The sequence below is a fragment of the Dipodomys spectabilis genome, unplaced genomic scaffold (genome assembly GCF_019054845.1).
Source record: "Dipodomys spectabilis isolate Male_0828 unplaced genomic scaffold, ASM1905484v1 ptg000611l, whole genome shotgun sequence".
Taxonomy (NCBI): Eukaryota; Metazoa; Chordata; class Mammalia; order Rodentia; family Heteromyidae; genus Dipodomys; species Dipodomys spectabilis.
In genome coordinates this window covers 1,430,525-1,451,498 of record NW_024871288.1, presented here as the reverse complement: position 1 = coordinate 1,451,498, position 20,974 = coordinate 1,430,525, and the positions used below count along the sequence as shown (strand labels likewise).

General features: G+C 44.4%; 1 protein-coding gene across 1 annotated transcript in view; it reads left to right on the top strand.

Annotated features, from left to right (window-relative positions):
* The window catches only part of Smad5 (SMAD family member 5), a 38,339-nt gene that overhangs the window by 12,015 nt on the left and 5,350 nt on the right, over positions 1 to 20,974 (top strand). The window contains exons 2-6 of the mRNA XM_042671313.1: positions 6,133 to 6,702; positions 13,785 to 14,036; positions 15,016 to 15,135; positions 16,911 to 17,132; positions 19,377 to 19,633. Of these exons, the coding sequence (XP_042527247.1) occupies positions 6,300 to 6,702; positions 13,785 to 14,036; positions 15,016 to 15,135; positions 16,911 to 17,132; positions 19,377 to 19,633 (1,254 nt within the window). The 5' untranslated portion in view covers positions 6,133 to 6,299. The remainder of the gene's footprint in view (positions 1 to 6,132; positions 6,703 to 13,784; positions 14,037 to 15,015; positions 15,136 to 16,910; positions 17,133 to 19,376; positions 19,634 to 20,974) is intronic.

Genomic DNA, 20,974 nt, shown 5'->3' with positions numbered 1-20,974 from the left:
GTATGGTGCTGCCTGTGTTGGCATGTGGGGAAAAAGAACAGTGTGCTTGCTGCTTACTAAGAAAGAAGTAGATCGAACTGGCTCAGTTTTCCTCCCCGTGGAGTCCATTTTCTCATTTAATAGCTACTTTGGTATCTTTTGTGAAACGTTTCCATCCAGATACTATCTGTTTATGGTGAATTATTATGTTTTTTTGAGGTGGGGTCTCACTGTGTAGCCTGTGTAGTTAAAGGTAGCTGTGTTAAGATCAGGAACAAAGGCCATGTCTTTCCATTTCCTTAGAAACGGGACATTATCATTCTTTCTGATGGAGGAGTAGAATTCCACTCTGTGTATGTATCACATTTTCTTGATCCATTCGTCCACTGAGGGGCATCTGGTTGATTCCATGTCTTGGCTATGTAAACAGGGCTGCAATGAACATGATTATGCTGGTAGCTTTAGTGTGGCCTGGTTTGTGGTCTATTGCCCACGAGTGGAATTACTGGGTCATTAGAAAGACCGGGAAGAAATTATATTAAGCTTAGTAAGCCAGACCCAAAGAAACATAGGTTGTATAGTTTCCTATAAATCTACAAGTAAACAACTGGATGATAAAGGGCAAAAAATACACTGGGACATGATAAATGGTAAGGTCTCTAGGCACACAGGGAGACCAAAGGAGGATGTTTGTAGGCGAGGATCACAAAGGCTCAATACTGTGTGCATATAATCATATAAAATAGTATTTGTTGACGTGAACTCCAAGAAATGGAAGCAAGATGTTTTTCACCCTTTGTTGTTTTCTGTACCTTTTGTCTTGTTTTTAAAGGAGGGTAAGGGTGAGCACAGAAATGGAGGGACAAAGGGTGAACAGGTGCGGCAGTGATACGATACACTGTGTTGAACATGGAAGTACACAACTTGTGGGTGGGGACAGGAGGGGGAAACTGGGAGAGAGCGAGGGAAGGGGGCACTGTTCAGAAAGAAGTGCACTGATTACCTGACGGATGTAACCACCGTCACCCCTGCTGCGTACACCACCTTTACAGTTACACACACACACACACACACACACACACTGTCACCCCTGCGTACACCACCTTTACAGCTACACACACACACACACACTGTCACCCCTGCGTACACCACCTTTACAGTCACACACACACACACACACACTGTCACCCCTGCTGCGTACACCACCTTTACAGTTACACACACACACACACACACACACACACTGTCACCCCTGCGTACACCACCTTTACAGCTACACACACATGTACTGATTACCTGACAGATGTAACCGTCACCCCTGCTGCATACTTCACCTTTACAGCTACACACACACACACACACACTGTCACCCCTGCGTACATCACCTTTACAGTTACACACACATGTACTGATTACCTGACGGATGTAACCGTCACCCCTGCTGCGTACTTCACCTTTACAGCTACACACACACACACACACACACTGTCACCCCTGCGTACACCACCTTTACAGTTACACACACATGTACTGATTACCTGACGGATGTAACCGTCACCCCTGCTGCGTACTTCACCTTTACAGCTACACACACACACACACACACACACTGTCACCCCTGCGTACACCACCTTTACAGCTACACACACACACACACGTCACCCCTGCTGCATACACCACCTTTACAGTTACACACACACACACACACTGTCACCCCTGCGTACACCACCTTTACAGTTACACACACACACACACACACACACGTCACCCCTGCGTAGATCACCTTTACAGCTACACACACACACACACACACTGTCACCCCTGCGTACACCACCTTTACAGTTACACACACATGTACTGATTACCTGACGGATGTAACCGTCACCCCTGCTGCGTACACCACCTTTACAGCTACACACACACACACACACACACACATACACAGTCACCCCTGCGTACATCACCTTTACAGCTACACACACACACACACACTGTCACCCCTGCTGCGTACACCACCTTTACAGCTACACACACACACACACACACACTGTCACCCCTGCTGCGTACACCACCTTTACAGTCACACACACACACACACTGTCACCCCTGCTGCGTACATCACCTTTACAGTCACACACACACACACACACTGTCACCCCTGCTGCGTACATCACTTTTACAGCTACACACACATGTACTGATTACCTGACGGATGTAACCGTCACCCCTGCTGCGTACTTCACCTTTACAGCTACACACACACACACACACACTGTCACCCCTGCGTACATCACCTTTACAGTTACACACACATGTACTGATTACCTGACGGATGTAACCGTCACCCCTGCTGCGTACTTCACCTTTACAGCTACACACACACACACACACACACACACACACACTGTCACCCCTGCGAACACCACCTTTACAGTTACACACACATGTACTGATTACCTGACGGATGTAACGTCACCCCTGCTGCGTACTTCACCTTTACAGCTACACACACACACACACACACACACACACACACTGTCACCCCTGCGTACATCACCTTTACAGCTACACACACACACACACACTGTCACCCCTGCGTACATCACCTATACAGTTACACACACACACACTGTCACCCCTGCGTACACCACCTATACAGTTACACACACATGTACTGATTACCTGACTGATGTAACACACACACACACTCTAAAAGAAAAGGCCAGGAAGTAGAATTAATCTTAGAGTACTTGAGAAACAGGAAAAGGCCAAGTGTAGTTAAATGCAGTTAGCTAGAAAAATTACGAGTTTAGATGAAGAAGCCAGGCAAGTAGATCCTATGAAGTAATGTAAAGACTCTGGATTTGAGTGCAAAAAAATGTAAAGACTGGATTTTTGAGAAACTACTAAATAGGTGATTGTTAAGCAGGAATAATATAATGTGACTTTTTAAAAAAAGTTGGATTAGTTAAATGTGCAAGGTCTTTGTTGTATATTGATGCGGAGAAATCTTGAAGATACAGTAATACAATCTAGCTATCCTGTAGAAAGGATAGATGGGCAGGTAGTTTCTGTGGAAGGATGGTCAAAGCATACGAAGGGATTGCCTCTGAGGCATTCTACCCTCATCTGTATTGTATAAAACAGTGGATTTCATTATAATTACGTTCACCTCCACCCATTTTTTTCTCTTTCATCCTACGGGTCCCCATTTTCTGTTCTTCCCTCTCTCTACTTGCATGTCTCTCCCCGCCCTTCCCATTAAATCTAGATTCTGCGTATGAGACAAGATAATTGTCCTTGTGAGTCTAGTTTCTTTTTCTTAACCATCTCTAGTTCTACCCATTTTCTTGCACACTACATAATTTCATCTCTATTTTATTTTATTTTACTTTTTGGCAGTATGGTGGTTAGAACTCGCTTTGTGCTTGCTAAGCAGGTGCTCTAGTGGTGAAGCTATGTCCCGGCCCTTTTGGCTTTGAGATAGGGTCTCACTTTTTCCACTCAGGCAGGTTTGAATGTGATCCTCACACAGCTGGGCTGACAGTGTGCAGTCGCCATGCCTAGTTTGATAGCCTTAGCTTTTCATCTTAGTGTCCTGTGTACCTGGGGTGACAGGTATGTACCACAGCCCCAGCTGTTGGGGAGAGGGGGCGTGAGAACTTCATTTGTCCAGGCTAGTCTAGAACAACCATCCTCATTCTTTCCCCCAATTAGCTAAGATTGACAGGCATGAGTCCCTGGCACCCAGGTTAATTTCATTTTCCTTTTATGGTTCCATTCTATATACATACTGCATTTTCTCTATTCACCTGTTGATGGACCACCTGGGCTGATTCTCTAACTTGGCTGATAAACCTGGGTGTTCAGGTGTGTTCAGTGTATCTGCCTTTGACTCCTTTGGGGTGTGTATAGGCCCAGGAGTGGTATGAGTGGATCATAAGGTAGTTCTGTTTCTGAATTTGGAGAACCTCCACACACACCTGTAGCATCTGCACACGTGCGCACCACCAGTGTGCAAGGTTCTCTCTCCACCACCGTTCTCACCACCATCTGTTGCTTTTGTGCTTGGTGTTGGCCGTCGTGACGGAGAGGAGATGGGAGCCCAGCATGATGGTCATTTTCATTTCCTGATGACTGAAGACGTCGGATATTTCTAAAATGTTTTTATTGGCCATTTGTGCTTCTTGGTTTGAAAATTTTCCAGTTTATGATTTCATTTATTGACGATGCCGTTTGTTCATTTGGTGTTTAGTTTCTTTGAGTTCATTACTCATTCTGGGTATGAATCCCCTGTTGGATGGATGCTAGCGCAGATTTGCTCCCCTTCTTGAGGCTGTCTCTCTGCTCTGGTAATTGTTTGCTTTGCTGAGCATGTATTTTTACTCCTATCATTTGCCTTTGAAATTTCCCTTCTCATCTGAAACAAGGTCGATTTTTTTTTTTTTTTCTACCTCCTTGATGTAGCTTCAGCTGAGGTCAGCCTACAGTTCCTTTAGCACAAAACACCTTATACCCTTTGACCTGTTGGTTCTCTTGTTGTGTTTCTAGTTTAACATAGCTTGCTTGCTTAACATTTGCTTGCTTGGCAAAAGTCGTGCTGTGTAGGGACTGGGTAAACCAGAGTGGTCTCCATCCAAATGGACGGGGAGTAGGTTCCCACTTTCCTGCGTCTTTCCTCCATCGTCCCAGCATAGAGACCGGAGAGCCAGTCACCGGTCAGCATCCAGAGCAGTCCGTGGCCTGCACTGCCCGCTGTAGGATCTCAGGCATATGCCGAGTGCGTAGAGCTGTGAGCGCTGGAGACGAAGCCTCTTTGGTGTATCATTTTTGAAAGCCCCGCCATGGCTGTGCGCAGTCTGTGGCCTAGAATAAGTTAATAATGTCTTGAGTAACTATTTCTACCCGGGTTCTACCAGAGCATATTTATTCTCTCCTGGAACTCTGTCCCCCCAATCTACAATAGTCATGGTTTAGAATTTGCCAGAATTTGTCAGAGACAAAATGTCTTGGTAAAATAATTCATCTTTTGTTCTGGACACTGCCTTTCTAGACACTGTTCCTGCTGTCTAGGTGCTTGGTGTGTGTAGTTGGCTGGGGAAGAAACTGCAGGGATTGCTCCATCTCTGGGCAATGGAGGCCAAGACATGCATATTCCCTCGTGGCTGCCTCGTGTGCCGTGCTATAGAATGGCCATCTGTCTCTCTGTCTGGAGTGTCTTCATGAAGCACTCTGTGGAAATGCACAGAATCCGATAGACAGTAGAAAATATAAGCTAACCTTTTGGAGGTTGAATTTTATACTAATTCTTTTAAAATCTATTCAGCATTCTTTTAACAAAATTAAGATTTTTTTCTGTCATATGTCAGTTTTAATATAATTGCAATAATGTGATTTGAATAGTGTCATGACTTGCTCAAACCATGTAAGTCTATGAAACTTTTTTTTTTTTTGTCAGTCATGGGGCTTGAACTCTGGGCCTGGGCACTGTCCCTCAGCTCTTCCGCTCAAGGTGAGCGCTCTACCGCTCAAGCCACAGTGCCACTTCCGGTTTTCTAGTGGTTTATTGGAGATAAGAGTCTCATGGACTTTCCTGCCTGGGTTGGCTTTGAACCGTGATCCTCAGATCTCAGCCTCCTGAGTAGCTAGGGTGACAGGCGTGAGCTACCGGCGCCCGGCTATGAAACATTTTTATAAGAATAATGACTTTAGAAGTGGCGCTGTGGCTCAAGTGGTAGAGCGCTGGCCTTGAGCTGAAGAGCTGAGGGACAGTGCCCAGGCCCAGAGTTCAAGCCCCATGACAGACCAAAATCAACAACAACAACAAGAATAATGACTTTAGGAAAAAGCTTTGATCCTGTGAGGAGGATATACTATGTTCAGAACTGATGTAGCATGCTACATGAATCTCAACGAAAGAAAGGATTTCAGAATCAAATTCTAGAACACTGGTTTTGGTTACCATTTGGCGTTGCCAGTGAATTCTTTTGTGTTAAGAAGGAAGTTAGGGGTCACGGAACTTGTAGAGAACATTCTTTTTTTTTTTTTTTTTTTACTTCGAACTGATTTTTCTGCTCTTATCCGTGAATAGTAGAGTTTCAGTTGCATTGATTTAAATGTATGTGAATGTAATTGGCTTAATTTCTCTTTCAGGACTTGAACCCATGAGAGAAGCCTGTGGCCCTTGTGAAGATAAATGTCAGCTTCCCTCATTAATTGGAACTTTCTCTTAGGACGCGTATGCGACGCTCAGCCCGTGGTTTGTCCTTTTAGTGGCTGCTGACTTTGATTACAGGCAGGTCTCTGAAGATTCATATCAAATGACGTCAATGGCCAGCTTGTTTTCTTTTACTAGTCCAGCAGTGAAGCGGTTGTTGGGCTGGAAGCAAGGTGATGAGGAGGAGAAATGGGCAGAAAAAGCAGTCGACGCTTTGGTGAAGAAGCTGAAGAAGAAAAAGGGTGCCATGGAGGAGCTGGAGAAAGCCTTGAGCAGCCCGGGACAGCCGAGCAAGTGCGTCACCATCCCTCGGTCTCTGGACGGACGCCTCCAAGTGTCTCACAGAAAGGGCTTACCCCACGTCATATACTGCCGGGTGTGGCGCTGGCCCGATCTGCAGAGCCACCACGAGCTGAAGCCCTTGGATACTTGTGAATTTCCTTTTGGGTCTAAGCAGAAAGAAGTTTGTATCAACCCGTACCACTATAAGAGAGTGGAGAGTCCAGGTGGGTACTGCTCTACTGAGAAGAACTTTAAACAGCAACAAAAACTAAACAGGTCTCTGCCTGATGTGCAAGTATGTCGGTTTAGATTTGTTTCTAAGCTTATAGGAGCCTTGTATTTCTATCTTGGAAGGAATACCGAATTTGCATTTGGTCTTTAAAAAAATATATATATGTGGTAAACATTCCAAGTGGCTTTCCCTAATTCGATATTTCCTGTAAGCACTCGTTTATGTACTCTACCCTTGGTGTGGATCACCTGTTCCTTGTTTCTACAGCTTAAGCTCTGTACGTACAATAGATTCTGTTTTTGTGTGTTCAGGAACCTTTTTCTTGGGTTGGAGACATGGCTCAGGTGTAGAGTGCCAGCTAATGAGCGGAAGCAAGCATCACATACTGAACTTGAGTCTTGGTCTAGGGGAATAAGAAGAGAAAAGAACTAACAGTGCCAGCCTTCTTCCCAGCATTAATTCCCCCTTTTCTGTTTTCCAACAGCACACAAGCATTTCTCGATACTGCTCATCCTAAAATAAAAATTCGAAAAGAATTCCTTTTCTGACTCATTCACCAACTCCTCTCCCCAGTCCATTGTACTGTTTCTTCAGGTCCTTTTGTAGGATAGTCTTATTTTTATTACCTCTACATCTTTTTTTCACATTCTTTGTTGGTATCTTTCCAGTTCGTACTTCTTTCCTCCCAGTTATCCTGTCAAAATCACTAGTGACTGGCTTCTTAGGAATCCAGGTGTTGTTTCTCAGTGTTCCTCTACGTGACCTCTTAGCAGTGCTGTGCCTTTGATTTCTCACAGCTCCTGCTCTGGCTGACTCAGAGTCTGGTTTGGCTCAGTCTCTTGGACCTTTCTTAAGTGCCGCTGTGCATTCTGGAGCTGCCTCACATGTCTGAAAATCATCCACACATTAATGGTCAGATGTTGAACTCCAGAGTTAGTTTGTCTCATGAGTTTCAAGTTACTTACTCGACATATCTATATGAGTGTAAACATTGGATGTAATATGGCTGAATAGAACTTCCTGAATTGTCATCCCAACAAGTCTGTTTTTCCTCCTTTTTCATTTTCCTCTGTAAGGTATATGGCACCAGTATTCATGTAGTTACTATTGCCATAAACTTAGAGGTCATCTTTTATTCTTAATCTGCATTTGCGCTTCGAAAATACCGCTTGCTGTATCTTTAAAATATACCTCACTACTTAACTCCTTTCACCCCAAGCGGTCTCATTATTGTGTTTTCTACACCTAGTGATCTTTAAAATAATGTACATCAGATCATACCATTCCCTACTAAGAATGCTTTACAGACCTTCTGCCCCACGGATGACAGGTTTCTCTAAGGCCCGACATGACTTGTCCTCTAAGAGTCTCTCTGTTCCTTGCCCTTGCCAGGCTTCTGCGTCCAGGCTCACGTTGCTGTTTCCTCTAAGATGACTCTCCACCTTGCACCTTCCTTTCTCCCTCCATTCAGTCTTTGATGGGATAGCCCTTCGTTTTACTGTTGTCCGGTATGAGCAAGGCCTTCCTGAGTCTCAGTCATTACTGTATCCTCAGTGTCTAGAATGTATTGTTCCTCGGCTCTTAGTAGGTGGTGCTCAGGAAGCATTTTTTTTTTTTTGTACTTGCTAAGCAGATGTCGTAGTTAATTTATGACTGTGGTAACAGAACACGTCAGATGAGGCAAATTATAAGCAACAAAATTTATTCCACACCTGGTTTGGAGGCTGGAACATCCAAGATGGAGGGAATGCATCTGGTAAGAGTGGTTAAGTACAGCATCACGCGGCAGAATGGCAGGTGGGCGAGAGTGCGAAGCACTGTAAGCAGGGACCAAGCTTACTTAACGAACTCATTCCCACTGAGTAACCCAGACCCGCAGTGGTGATTCGCCCAGTGGCCTCTCACTGCGCCCCGCCTCCCAGCACTGTTCTATCACATGAACATAGCAGCTGAGAGGCGCACTGATTCTTCACCTGTCTACTGCTGTCCAACCAGTTCCCTTATTACTTCAGTGAGGATAAACTTATATGTAGAGAGATAGATAGGGATGGGGACGACTGGGATTTGAACTGAGGGCTTTGGCTTGTCCAGGCAGAGACTCTACCCTCTCTATTGCCTCACAGTTTCTTTTTTTTTTTTTTTGTCAGTCATGGGGCTTGAACTCTGGGCCTGGGCGCTGTCCCTCAGCTCCACCACTTGAGCCACTGAGCCACTTATGGTTTTTCTGGTAGTTAATTGGAGATCAGAGTCTCAAGGACTTTCCTGCCTGGGCTGGCTTTGATCTGCATGCCTCAGATCTCAGCCTCCTGAGCAGCAAGGATGACAGGCCTGAGCCACCAGCACCCGACTACCTCACAGTTTTTGTGGGTCAGTTGTCCTGCCACAATTTAGTTGGGTCTTTTGCAGTCCTCAAACTGGGGTGTTGGTGAGGGCCCAGGTCTTAATCAGAAACTGAGATGCGGAGGAGCTACTGCCTCGTGATTATTACAGAATTCTGCACCTTCCGGGTCACTGAATTCTCTCTGGTGTCAGCTGAAGACTGCCTTTGGTTGTTTACTACTCGTCCTTCTCTGTAGGTAGTTCTCATTCAGGTTTGTTCATGCAGTACCATCCCTTCCCCAGCATTGCATTTTCCCTCTCTGCAGACTGTTTCTAACAGCACACAAACCTGTCACGGCACTGCAGCTTCCTCAAAGCCAGTAAGGAAGGAGGAAGTGTTCGCAATTTGGCATCCTGTGCTTATGGAATGCTGTCATACATCCTGTCACAAATCCTCATATTCAGGGGGACGTAATCCCCAGAGATGGGAATTGTGGCAGCAGTCTGTCTTCCACCCTGGAGGTAAGACGAATGTGGTAAAAATAGGAAGCTAACAGTGGGCGTGAAGACTAGCAAAAGCGCAGAGCAGCGGTGGTGCTATCGGGGAAGTTCAGCTTATGAATTTTAGTGCTGCCGGTTGATATTTGAAGTGCTTCTTGAGCTTTTGTTGAGTCCCTGGAACACTGTTCTGCCTGAATGAGTTGCTGAAGACAGGAGGATGGCAAGATTGAGTAGTGGAGAAATGTCTGAAAAATTCACAAGCTAGGTGTTTGTTCCGAGTAAGTCCATTATTCGTTATTTGACAACTGAGGGCATCTCTAAAGTAATGTTGACAGGCCTAGTGTTTGACACAACGCTTGAAATACCGCAAGTATAAGTGGCATGTACTAAATGAATGAACAGGGACATAGCTTTAAAAAAGCACTGCTCAAGGAAGTGAGTGTCACAGAGTAGATGGCTGATCAATGAGTGTGTGTGTGTTTGTACATAGACGTGTGTACATGTAATAAGCCCTGAGTATTAGTTTAATAAATTTTAATGTGACTTTATTGTGGGAAATGAGAATTCTGTATGTTACCCCATTGCCATAGTGTGATGGTAACCAGCCAGTAGAAGTATATCTTACTTCTCTCTCTTTTTTTTTTTTTTTTTTATCATTGATCACGCTGTAGAAAGGACAGCACATAACTGATACTTCTAAAGTGATTGCAGGTCTCATACTTTGCCAGTTCAACTGCAGGAAGGAGAGTATAGAACCCTCATTTTTGGACACAAGTCCACTCATCTTGGAGCAGGGGACAGCTTGACCCAGCTAAATAAACTTGCGTTCATTCTCCCTTGACCAAGAAATGGTGACACTACTGGGTCACCTCCTGGTTCTTCCGAAAGCGTCCAGAGAGGAAGTACAGGACACAAAGGAAAGTCTGGGAGTAAGGAATCTTGGATTTCTCAGTGCACTTCTGGGTTGTACAGGAAAATGGAGCCGCACCATCAGTATTCAGAGAGAAGGGTATGAATTCCGCCTGCATACAAACACCGTCCTGCCCTTTCTTAGAAAGCAAGTAGGGGACAAGGCCAAAGAAATAGATCTAAGTAGAGAATGGAAGAGAGATTCAAGGGCTTCAGCTTTGTGGGAATCACCCAGTCAAAAAGAGGGAAGGTTCAGGGAAAGCACAAATCCATTCATTCATTATTTGACGTCTTAGGGCATCTCTAAAGTAGTGTTGATAGGCCTAGTGTTTGACACAACTCCTGAAATATCAGAAATATAAGTGGTATGTACTCAATGAATGAACAGGGACATAGCTTTAGAAAAGCACTGCTTAAGGAAATGAGTGTCACAGAGTAGATGGCTGAGCAATGAGTGTGTGTGTGTGTGTGTGTGTGTGTGTGTGTACACAGACTTGTGTATATGTAATAAGCTCTGGGTATTAATTTAATAAATTTTAATGTGACTTTATTGTGGAAAATGAGATAAAATATTTAAAAAGCTGCTTCATTTCCCCAAAGAGCAAGTGTACAAATAACATCTTGCTGAATGAGTAATAGCAATGCAAATGTATTATTTAGCTATGCGCAAAGTAAATCTGAAAGGAAATGGCTACAGATTTAAATTTGCTTGGGAATTTATCTCTTGCCTGTCTCTTAGCCCTCATTATTTTGAATGAAAATAAAATAATTTCTTAAAATGTACAAAGGTAATATTTTTAATATACAAGCAGCCAGTAGGCTAACTGTATTTTTTTTTTTTTTGGGGTCCGGTTATGGGCCTGAACTCTGGGCCTGGGCCCTGTCCCTCAGCTCTTCAGCTCAAGGCTAGCGCTCTACCACTTGAGCCACAGCGTCACTTCCGGCTTTTTTCTTTTTTCTTATGTGGTGCTGAGGAATCGAACCCAGGGCCTCAGGCATGCAAGGCAAGTGCTCTACCACTGAGCCACCTTCCCAGCCCTAACTGTATTTTTTTTTAAAAGGAGAAGAAATCTTTAGTGTACTTCATTCAGTGTTTCCTGATTACTAGCTAGCTAACAAATCCTCTCCAGTGGCGTCCTTCCACCTTTCTTTCCATAAGAGGAAGAGCAGTGGCTAAAGCACAGAACAAAACGTGTAGTTGGTGTTAACCATATACCTCCGTAAGATGAAGTGAACAGTACAGTACGAACTGAACGGTCTCGGTTTGTTGTGGCTACCTCTACTTCTGGGAGAGGGAGCGTGACCTGGTTGATGAAAAATCTGATGAACAATCTGATTTTGTTGGTGCAGATGGCATCAGGATCAAAGCGGGATTCTTTTCCTTTCTCTGAAATGCAATTGCTTTAACAAATACAGCGAAGTTGTAAGGAATATAATTGGTAAATTAAGAGTTTGAAAATTCTGGAGATCTGAATGTTGCTTGCGTCTGTAGGCGAAAGTGAATATTTGATTATGGTTAAAATCGATTTTCTGCAGTGTTCTTGTTTAGATATGCAGACATTGTTGTACGCATTTTCATTTTGATCATATTCAGAAGATTGATTTTGAATGGGAAATAATTACTGTTTTCAGTGGGGCAGACCTAACTAAAAAATTCTTACTAAGAATGCTGGATGCGTTCAAGGTTGGAAATGTGGCTTTACGAGAGCGCCCACACAACCAGTCCCGACGCCCTCTCTCGATCACTGCCTAGGCCAGCGCCAGATCTTTTTTGTCTCCTTCTGCTCCCCACCCCTACACTGTCATGGGAAGCCCTGGTTCTTTAAGGTGATGCAGCCACATGTCAGTGACTCTGTGATTCCCTGTTAGCAGGAATACTTAACATATTGGGGGGTGAAGGGGTAACTAACTGGGCTTTTTCACACTTGTTAGGCAGGCACACGGCCACGGGAGCCACATTCCCAGCCTCAGTGCTTGCTCCTTAATTCCCAAACATATGAAATTCTCTGTGATCCTCTTCCCTGGGGCCTCCAGTGTAGCTGGAGTGACAGGTGTGCATAGTCACGCCCACCTTATTTTGTGGGGAGAGGAAGGGATCGGACTCAAGGGCTCAGGCTTTCAAGGCAGGTTTTTTACCACTTGAGCCACACATCCAGGCCCTTTTATACCCTGGTTATTTTGAGGTAGGGCCTTGCTTTTATGCCGGGGCAGGCCTGGGCTGTACTTGCTGTGTTGCTGGGGACAACCGGTGCGGCTAGGATGGATTCCACTGCGCCCAGCCAGTGCCTGAGATAGAGGCTCGCACAGTTTTATGCCACGGCTGGCTGCCTTCCAGCTGTGATGCCTCGTTCTTTTTCTCCTGAGTAGCTAAGATTCTACGTTTTAAGCTAATGTGCCTAGTACATGGCTTGGTTTTTAGATGGGATCTCATCGATCTTTTCACTCTAGCTGATCTTGGGCCATGATTCTTCTGATGTCTTCTGGAATTACAAGTGTGAGCCTCCACATCTGATTCTTGGTGATTTTTTTTTTTTTTTCCCCTCATACGGCTTTATGAGCCATCGAACAGGAATAGGATCTTCTCTGGCTTTTCTGTCTTTCAGAGTTCCACATATAGGCTAAATGCTTATAAAATTTTGTTTAGTTATGTAAATACAGATTCAAGTTTGTACAAAACAACCCTTCCTAAAAGTAACCTATTTTATTAGTTGGGTAGTCTTACATAAATCCTTTGTATGAACTTTTTTTTTTCTTTGGTAGTACGGGGGTTTGAACTTGGGCTGTTAACCTTTATGAAGCCAGTACTGTACCACTCAAGCCTCTTTTGCTTTGGTTGTTTCTTTTTTTGGTCAGTTATGGGACTTGAACTCTGGGCCTGGGTGCTGTCCTGAGCTCTTCAGCTCAAGGCGAGTACTCTACCACTTGAGCCACAGTGTCACTTGGAGATAAGAGTCTCAGCCTGCCCAGGCTGGCTTTGAACCATGCTCCTCAGATCTCAGCCTCCTGAGTAGCTAGGATTATAGGCGTGAGCCACTGGTGCCCGCGCTTTGGTTGTTTTTTTTTGAGATTGGGTCTTGCTTTTGCCCTGGCTGGCAGTGACCACGATCTTTCTGTTGATGTTTCCTGACATACCCTATCACACCCAGCCTTTTCTGTTAAGATGGGGTCTTGTGAACTTTTTACCTGGGCTGGTCTGAAATCATAATCCTCCTGATCTCGGCCTCTTGAGTAGCTAGGATTACAAAGGTGAGCCACCATGCCTGGCCGTACCAGTCTCTTATTGGTGGGTGGGATGTGTACTGTGGTCACTCCTGACGGATGACTTCTGCTTTCTTTTTCTTTCAGTCTTACCTCCAGTGCTAGTGCCTCGTCATAATGAATTCAATCCACAACACAGCCTTCTGGTTCAGTTTAGGAATCTGAGCCACAATGAACCGCACATGCCACAGAATGCCACGTTTCCAGATTCTTTCCACCAGCCCAACAACACTCCTTTTCCCTTATCTCCGAATAGCCCCTACCCTCCCTCCCCTGCTGGCAGCACGTATCCCAGCTCCCCTGCGAGTTCTGGGCCCGGAAGTCCATTTCAACTCCCAGGTAAGACTTTAACCAGTAAGAAAAGGTAAATTAAAAGGAACCTCTGGGAGTCAGCCGTTATTCTTGTATCCTCCTGGGTGAGCCATTGTACAACAGGAGGTAATTAGGTGCAACTATGTATCCTTTCCATAATTGTTTGATTTCCAGAAGAGTTCAGACCTGTTTTGCCAAGTAACATATGTTTACAATCTGGAGGTAGTGGGGAAATTAAATACCAACTGCTTAATTTGCTCATGGAAATTGCCCAAACATAAATGTTCGTCCTGCTTTAAATTCAGTGCTGGTCATAGCACCGTCTCGTCTCAAAATATAGCCTGGAACTCTTCTGTGAAAGACATTTTATATTTGGTTTTCTCGTTACTGAGGCAGGAAGAAGTCTAGAGGTGCTTTTGCAAAAATTTGCAAAGAGTGTTGGAGCTCAAAAGATTTCATGTTTAGCTCAGTTTCCTGAGCTAATTACCTAGCTGTTTAATGGAACCCGGCCGCCATTTTGAGTCAGTGTGAAAGAATTACACAGTTAACGTTAGTGTGATGGCAGATTTTGAAGGGACATTGTTTTATCTTCGGTTTAAAATGATTCTATAGTATGGGGTGATCTTGATGATTTAAAAGGCCTGTATAATTTGTAGGTACACAAAGATAATCTCTTTTACAGTAGCTACAGTTTCTCTGAACACAAAGGCAGAATTCTTGACCTTGAATCCAATATTAGTGCGCTTTAGTACTGATCCTATTACACTATGTAGTAGGAGGTATCTGGGCAAAATAAATACGCTTGTAAATTTCAGGAGCTGTCTGTATGCTGTCTGTTTTGCCCTAGGACTGTGTCCAATGTGTGTGTGTCCAATGTTCATCAACAAGCCCTGCTGGTGATACTTGAGTTACTGTTTTTTTTATAATGCTATTAGAGTAATCACTTTGAGCAGTTGAAGACTGGGCTCTTTGGAGACTTGAACTTGTGTCATTTTCTTCCTTTTAGCTGATACGCCGCCTCCTGCCTACATGCCACCCGATGAGCAGCTGAGTCAGGACAGCTCGCAGCCTATGGACACAAGCAGCAACATGATTCCTCAGATCATGCCCAGCATATCCAGCCGAGGTACTGGTTTTGACTCTGCTTGCATTTCTTCCACCTTCTTGCCTGCTTTACTTTTTTGTAGTGCTAGGGATTGGATCCCGAGCTTCCCACGGGCTCTCCTACTCAGCTCCACCTCCAGCCTTGGCCACTTGAAAAAGACGTCTTTAATGAAGTATTCACCTGTACTGCAGTAGCTTCTCAGAACTTCAGCAGCCCCGTCCCCATCTCTGTGGATTTTTCAGTCTGTTTCTGGGTGTAGGGATTGATTGCTGGCTCTTAAACACTTCAGAACTGTGAGAAAGAAAATTTCTATTGTTTCAGCAACCTGTACCAACTTAGAAATTGGTACCTAAAAATGGGATGCTGCTCTTACATAGCTTGGAAACTAAGTAATGAGTAGGGCCTGAAGGAAGTTTGAGGTTTATACTAGAAAAAGGCAGAATTGCTGTGATTCTGTTGAGGGCCCAGAAGTAAGAGGAGACTGGTAAAGAAATTTTCTGTGAAGTATTATGTAATTGTGAATGGAAATAAGGATGGATATTAAGGTTTATGTATTTTTTATTTTGGGGTTTCAGAGTTAAATGAGTAGCATGTTCTAGGAAAACAACAAAAAAGGTATCTTTTTTAGAAAGCAAAACAAACAAACAAAAACTTGGCTGAGTTCTGTTCATGTTCAGCACTTTGTGTGAGCTAGAACTCTGGGGCCATGGAATTGGCTGTTGTACCCAGCAGGTTCTTACGTGATATTGATGGTGCAGCCCGCTGCCTCTTGACTGCTCCTGGTACACTAAGGAGAGAAACGAATGGAAGAAGGAACCATTCAAGCAAAACAGAATCAGAACGTTAAAGCTTGGGAAGGTTCACCTCACTGTGAAAGCTGAGTGGTGTCGAGGGATGGAGTGTGGGCTTTGCTTGCCTGCCATGTGCAAGTGAGGGTAGCGTGGGCTTGGCCATGAGCCGGCTCGTCACTCCAGCGGGCATGGCTGATTTCCCCCGAAAGGACAGGGCAGGGTCAAGGCTGCTAGACGTCCTCAATTCCGTAAGACAGGACAGTGAGCCTATCTGGTGTGAAGGGATTCCGAGCTCATTGGGGTGCATGTCCGGGTTTCAGCAAGCCGGATACTGCCATGGAGGTGGGGGTGCCGGGAGCCTGGAGTTTGCAGCTCCCCACTGTGCGTCACTTACAGAGTTTCACAACTTGTGACTGTAGAAGAATTGCCCTTGGGATTTTTGTCTTCAGCTCACCTGTTGCTGGGTGGATAGTTCTAGATTTCAAACTTGATAGCTTTCACTGGAATGAGTTAAGACTTTAGGGGTGGAATGTACATAAGTTTGTGTGTGCTAAGGACTTGAATATTGGGAGGCCAAAGTGAAATGCCAATGGACCACATTGCGCCTCCTGAACTTCGTGCCGAAGCCCTCACCCCAGTGTGACAGTGGGTGGTGATCTGGTGTTGGAAAGGCTGGCAGCTTTGGCTGAGCGCATGAGAGTGAACTCACTAGCCCTGAGATCTGCTGAACTTCATGTTGACATCACCACCTCTAGAATTTTGAGAAATAATTTAAAAATTTAAGCCACTCAATGTCAAACTCCGAGCCGGCTAGGACAGTCGCCTTGAATTTCTATAGCTGTCATAAGTTGTCATAATTTAAGCTTGTTTCTAAGACAGTCAGTAGAAATGTCTATATCCTGTTTCACATAGTGTTTTGGTTAGGCTAAAGGGTAAATACACAATGAACCCAGAGTTCCTGATAAACCATTGATTAAACTTGTTTTCTCTTTGGTCTCTTCACAGATGTCCAGCCTGTTGCTTATGAAGAACCCAAACATTGGTGTTCAATTGTTTACTATGAATTAAACAACCGCGTCGGGGAAGCGTTTCACGCATCTTCTACCAGTGTGCTGGTAGATGGATTCACAGACCCCTCCAATAACAAAAGCAGATTCTGCTTGGGATTGTTGTCAAATGTCAATCGTAATTCGACCATTGAAAACACGAGGCGCCATATTGGGAAAGGTAATCGTGTGGTTTCTCTACATCCAGTTGAATTAGTCATGGGTTGCGTTTTATCAGGCATTGTGGAAGGTGCTGGAAATATACAAAGGATCTTAAGGCCTGGCCTCCGCTGATTTTTGAGTGTTGTCCCTGCTGGAATTGAAGCTGGCAGCAGTCAGGAGCTAGAATAGTGCCTGGCTCATAAGACATACAACAGAGACCTCTGGAACGTGTGGGTGCTGGTGAAGCATTAGAAGTTTGTCATTGCAGTGTTTGTGAAGTGTTTGGGGTTGGGGTGACTTGTCAGAATTACCCTAGGTGGAAGGGGTAGAATGGGACGAAGGAAGTGGAGGTAGGAAATCCAGTGTGAATGACAGAGATCTTGGGCTTCACCACCATCCTCTTGTCTTTTAAATTCAGGTCACAAGGTTCGGTGGTAATTCTTCCTGCAAGAAACAACCCTTTTTGTACTGCAATTCATGCCAAATCTCGTGTGTCAGAGGAAACCTTGCCCACATAGAATATATTGCTTCTTTCTTCAGAAGTTTTAGGTTTCCCCTTGCTGCTTTTTGCGTGACTTGACAGCCTTATTTCCCAATTTGCCATCCTAGGGTCCTTTTGATCTGGCCCATTTTCATTTAGAAGAGAGGCAGTTTTTCAATGTCAGACAGACTAGCCTGGTAGAACTAACTCTGCAACTTCAATGGGCACAGAGGTCTGTGTACTGGAATGCTGTTGACAAGCACTGCTTGTCACTGTAGTGGAAGGTTGTTCATGAATAGATAGGAAAGAAATTATGCACAACCATTTCAGAATTATATGCACCACTCAGAATATAGGTACAGTGGCAGATTTATATTTTGAAGTTTTGTAAACTCCGGCAAGATTTAAGGTGACCGAACAAGTTTCTAGTTAATAGACTGTGATGTCATTTATGTTAAAAAAATAAAGCAAAACACCCATCTCCATGCAAAACTACACAAAAGATATTCTATAGGAATACATGTATGTACAATTAAATTTCAGTGAAAGGATTTAAAAGGGGTTATGCACCAAATCGTCCGGGATTTCTACCTTCAAGGTGGGAAGATTTGAAATGATTGTGGAATGCTATTTTCTTGTGGGGAAAATACTAGGTGACTTCCCCTTCACACACGCAGTCTGAATTTTACTGTAGGAACTGCTTTCACATGTTTCTTAACATTTTATTATCTTTAGGTAATGATACAAAGGCGTTGTTATTAACAGAGCAGTGCGGGGATAGCATGCATCCTGATCAGTGTCACCCCTTTCAACATGCTCACAGCTTTGACATATTTATATCCATGTTTTAAATATTTAAAAAGACTTTTAAAGAAAGATAAGCCTGCATTTTAAAAGCTTTTTTCCGTGGCCTGAAACTACATTTGTACCACTTGTTTTTGTATGAAATTCTGCTGCCCTCTTTGTTAGCGAGAAGTCCGTAAAACAACAGTTTGTGCCCTGTGCTAGTGGTTCACACCTATCATCCTTGCTACGCAGGAGGCTGAGACCTGGAGGACCACAGTTTGAGGCCAGCTCTGCAGAAGCGTTCTTGAGACTCCATTTCCAAACCATAACAGCAAAATGCTGGACTGAAAACATAACTCAATTGTAGAGTGCCAGCCCTGAGCAAAAAAAAGCTAAGTGAGAGCCCAGGGACATGAGTAAAAGCCTGCTACCGCAAAAAGCAAACCAAAACCAGAATGCCAAAACCAGATAGGGTGTAGCACCGAGCATAGCTTTGAAAGGACTCAGCAAAAGGCAATCGGTGGGTTTTCTTTTTTTGGCCAGTGGTGGGGCTTGAACTCTGGGCCTGGCACTGTCCTGGAGTTCTTCAGCTCAAGGTGAGTGCTCTACCACTTGAGCCACAGTGCCACATCTGGTTTTCTGGGGGCTCATTAGAGTCTCATGGACTTTCCTGCCTGGGCTGGCTTTGAACCGTGATCCTCAGATCTCAGCCTTCTGAGGAGCTAAGATGACAGCCGTGAGCCTCCTGATTCCCGCCCCACCTCTTTGATTGAGCTAAGTGCTGAGGTACAGGAAAGGCACCTGAGAGTGAGTGGGCAAACCTAATAAACCGCCACCTTGAGGCGAGGCTCCCTCCTGGCTGGTTGAGGATGGGCTCAGACTGACTCCTTCCTGATGGGTTTCAGTGGAAGGACATGTCACAGGATCTTCCATCTGGCTGTGGGAGGGCGGTGTCCTTGGCTGGGCTGGCCGACTGAGCTGGCTCTTCTCTTCCAGGCGTCCATCTGTACTATGTTGGCGGGGAGGTGTACGCGGAGTGTCTGAGCGACAGCAGCATCTTTGTGCAGAGTCGGAACTGCAACTTCCACCACGGCTTCCACCCCACCACCGTCTGTAAGATCCCCAGCAGCTGCAGCCTCAAGATCTTCAACAACCAGGAGTTCGCTCAGCTCCTGGCTCAGTCCGTCAACCATGGCTTTGAGGCCGTGTACGAGCTCACCAAAATGTGCACCATCCGCATGAGTTTTGTCAAGGTGAGTGGGCTGTGGCCCAAGACGGCATCTCCGTCTCTGTAACTTTGTACGTCTCTGGTTGTAATTAAAAACTTTTGAGTGCAAGATGATCGTGACTTTTGGCCTGATTTAATAGTTTTTTTCAAGTGAAATTCTTGAATTGATCATTGAAGTCATGTAATAGATCTGTTCATTTTGTCATCCATAAATTACATGATTGATTGAGGTTTCTATATTGGATAAGGGTTAAGTTTACATAGCATTTCACTTAGAAGACATCTAATATTATAATTGCTTTTTGAGTCCCTTCGCTTCCACAGTTTTGGTTATTAGAATTACTTAGAATACTAAAATTACTTTGTACTACAATTACTTGTAGTGCTCTGTTGTGGAGAATTTTCAAAGGCCATCTCTATAATTTGCTTTTTTTTTTTTTTGTCAGCCGTGAGGCTTGAACTCTGGGCCTGGGCGCTGTCCCTGAGCTCTTCAGCTCAAGGCAAGCGCTCTACCACTTGAGCCACAGCGCCACTTCCGGTTTTCTGAGTGGTTTATTGGAGATAAGAGTCTCATGGACTTTCCCACCCAGGATGGCTTTGAACCATGATCCTCAGATCTCAACCTCCTGAGTAGTTAGGATGACAGGCGTGAGCCACCAGCGCCCGGCTTTATAATTTGCTTTTTTTTTTGGCCTGATTTTATTGAAAATGTCTAAGACTATGGCTCATGAACAAAACTTGCAAATTATTCCATGACTGCGGCTCTTACTGTTGAGCAGTCGCATGCCATCCTTCTCAGGTACGGCCCGTCCAGTGGGGTCTGTTGTGCAGATGAGTGTGTCAGCTTCCCTGGGGGCGTTTCACACGTCTATAGAATTATGGTGCTTCCATATTTAGCATACCGTCCACCCCTCCTTCTCTATCTTGACCATTTCTCTCCCTCCCTTCCTGACCCTCTAATTTTCCCAGACATATAGGCAGTAAGACAGACAACTTAAGAAAACAAACATAAAAAATGGCTCTTTCTGTTTTTTACCTGAGGCCTACACTAACGTTTTTATTATTTCGTCTCATTGATTTCCTACCTTTAAAGGTAATGCCTGTGGTTACAATAAAGTTTTGGTGCACGCATTGGTCAGGGTGTACAGTAGCTTCTCTGATAGACATAAGAAGCAGGCCAAATAACAAAAAAACACTAGAAACCGACATCTACATGAAGTTATATAACATCACTGTTGGTGATGGTGAGTTTTATGTGTCTTAGTAAATGAGAATGTTTTTTAAATATTATAGTATATGTCCTTTCTAAACTTGAAAGAGTAGGTCAGAAACATATCTAATCCCACAGGTTTCTATCAGGTAAATA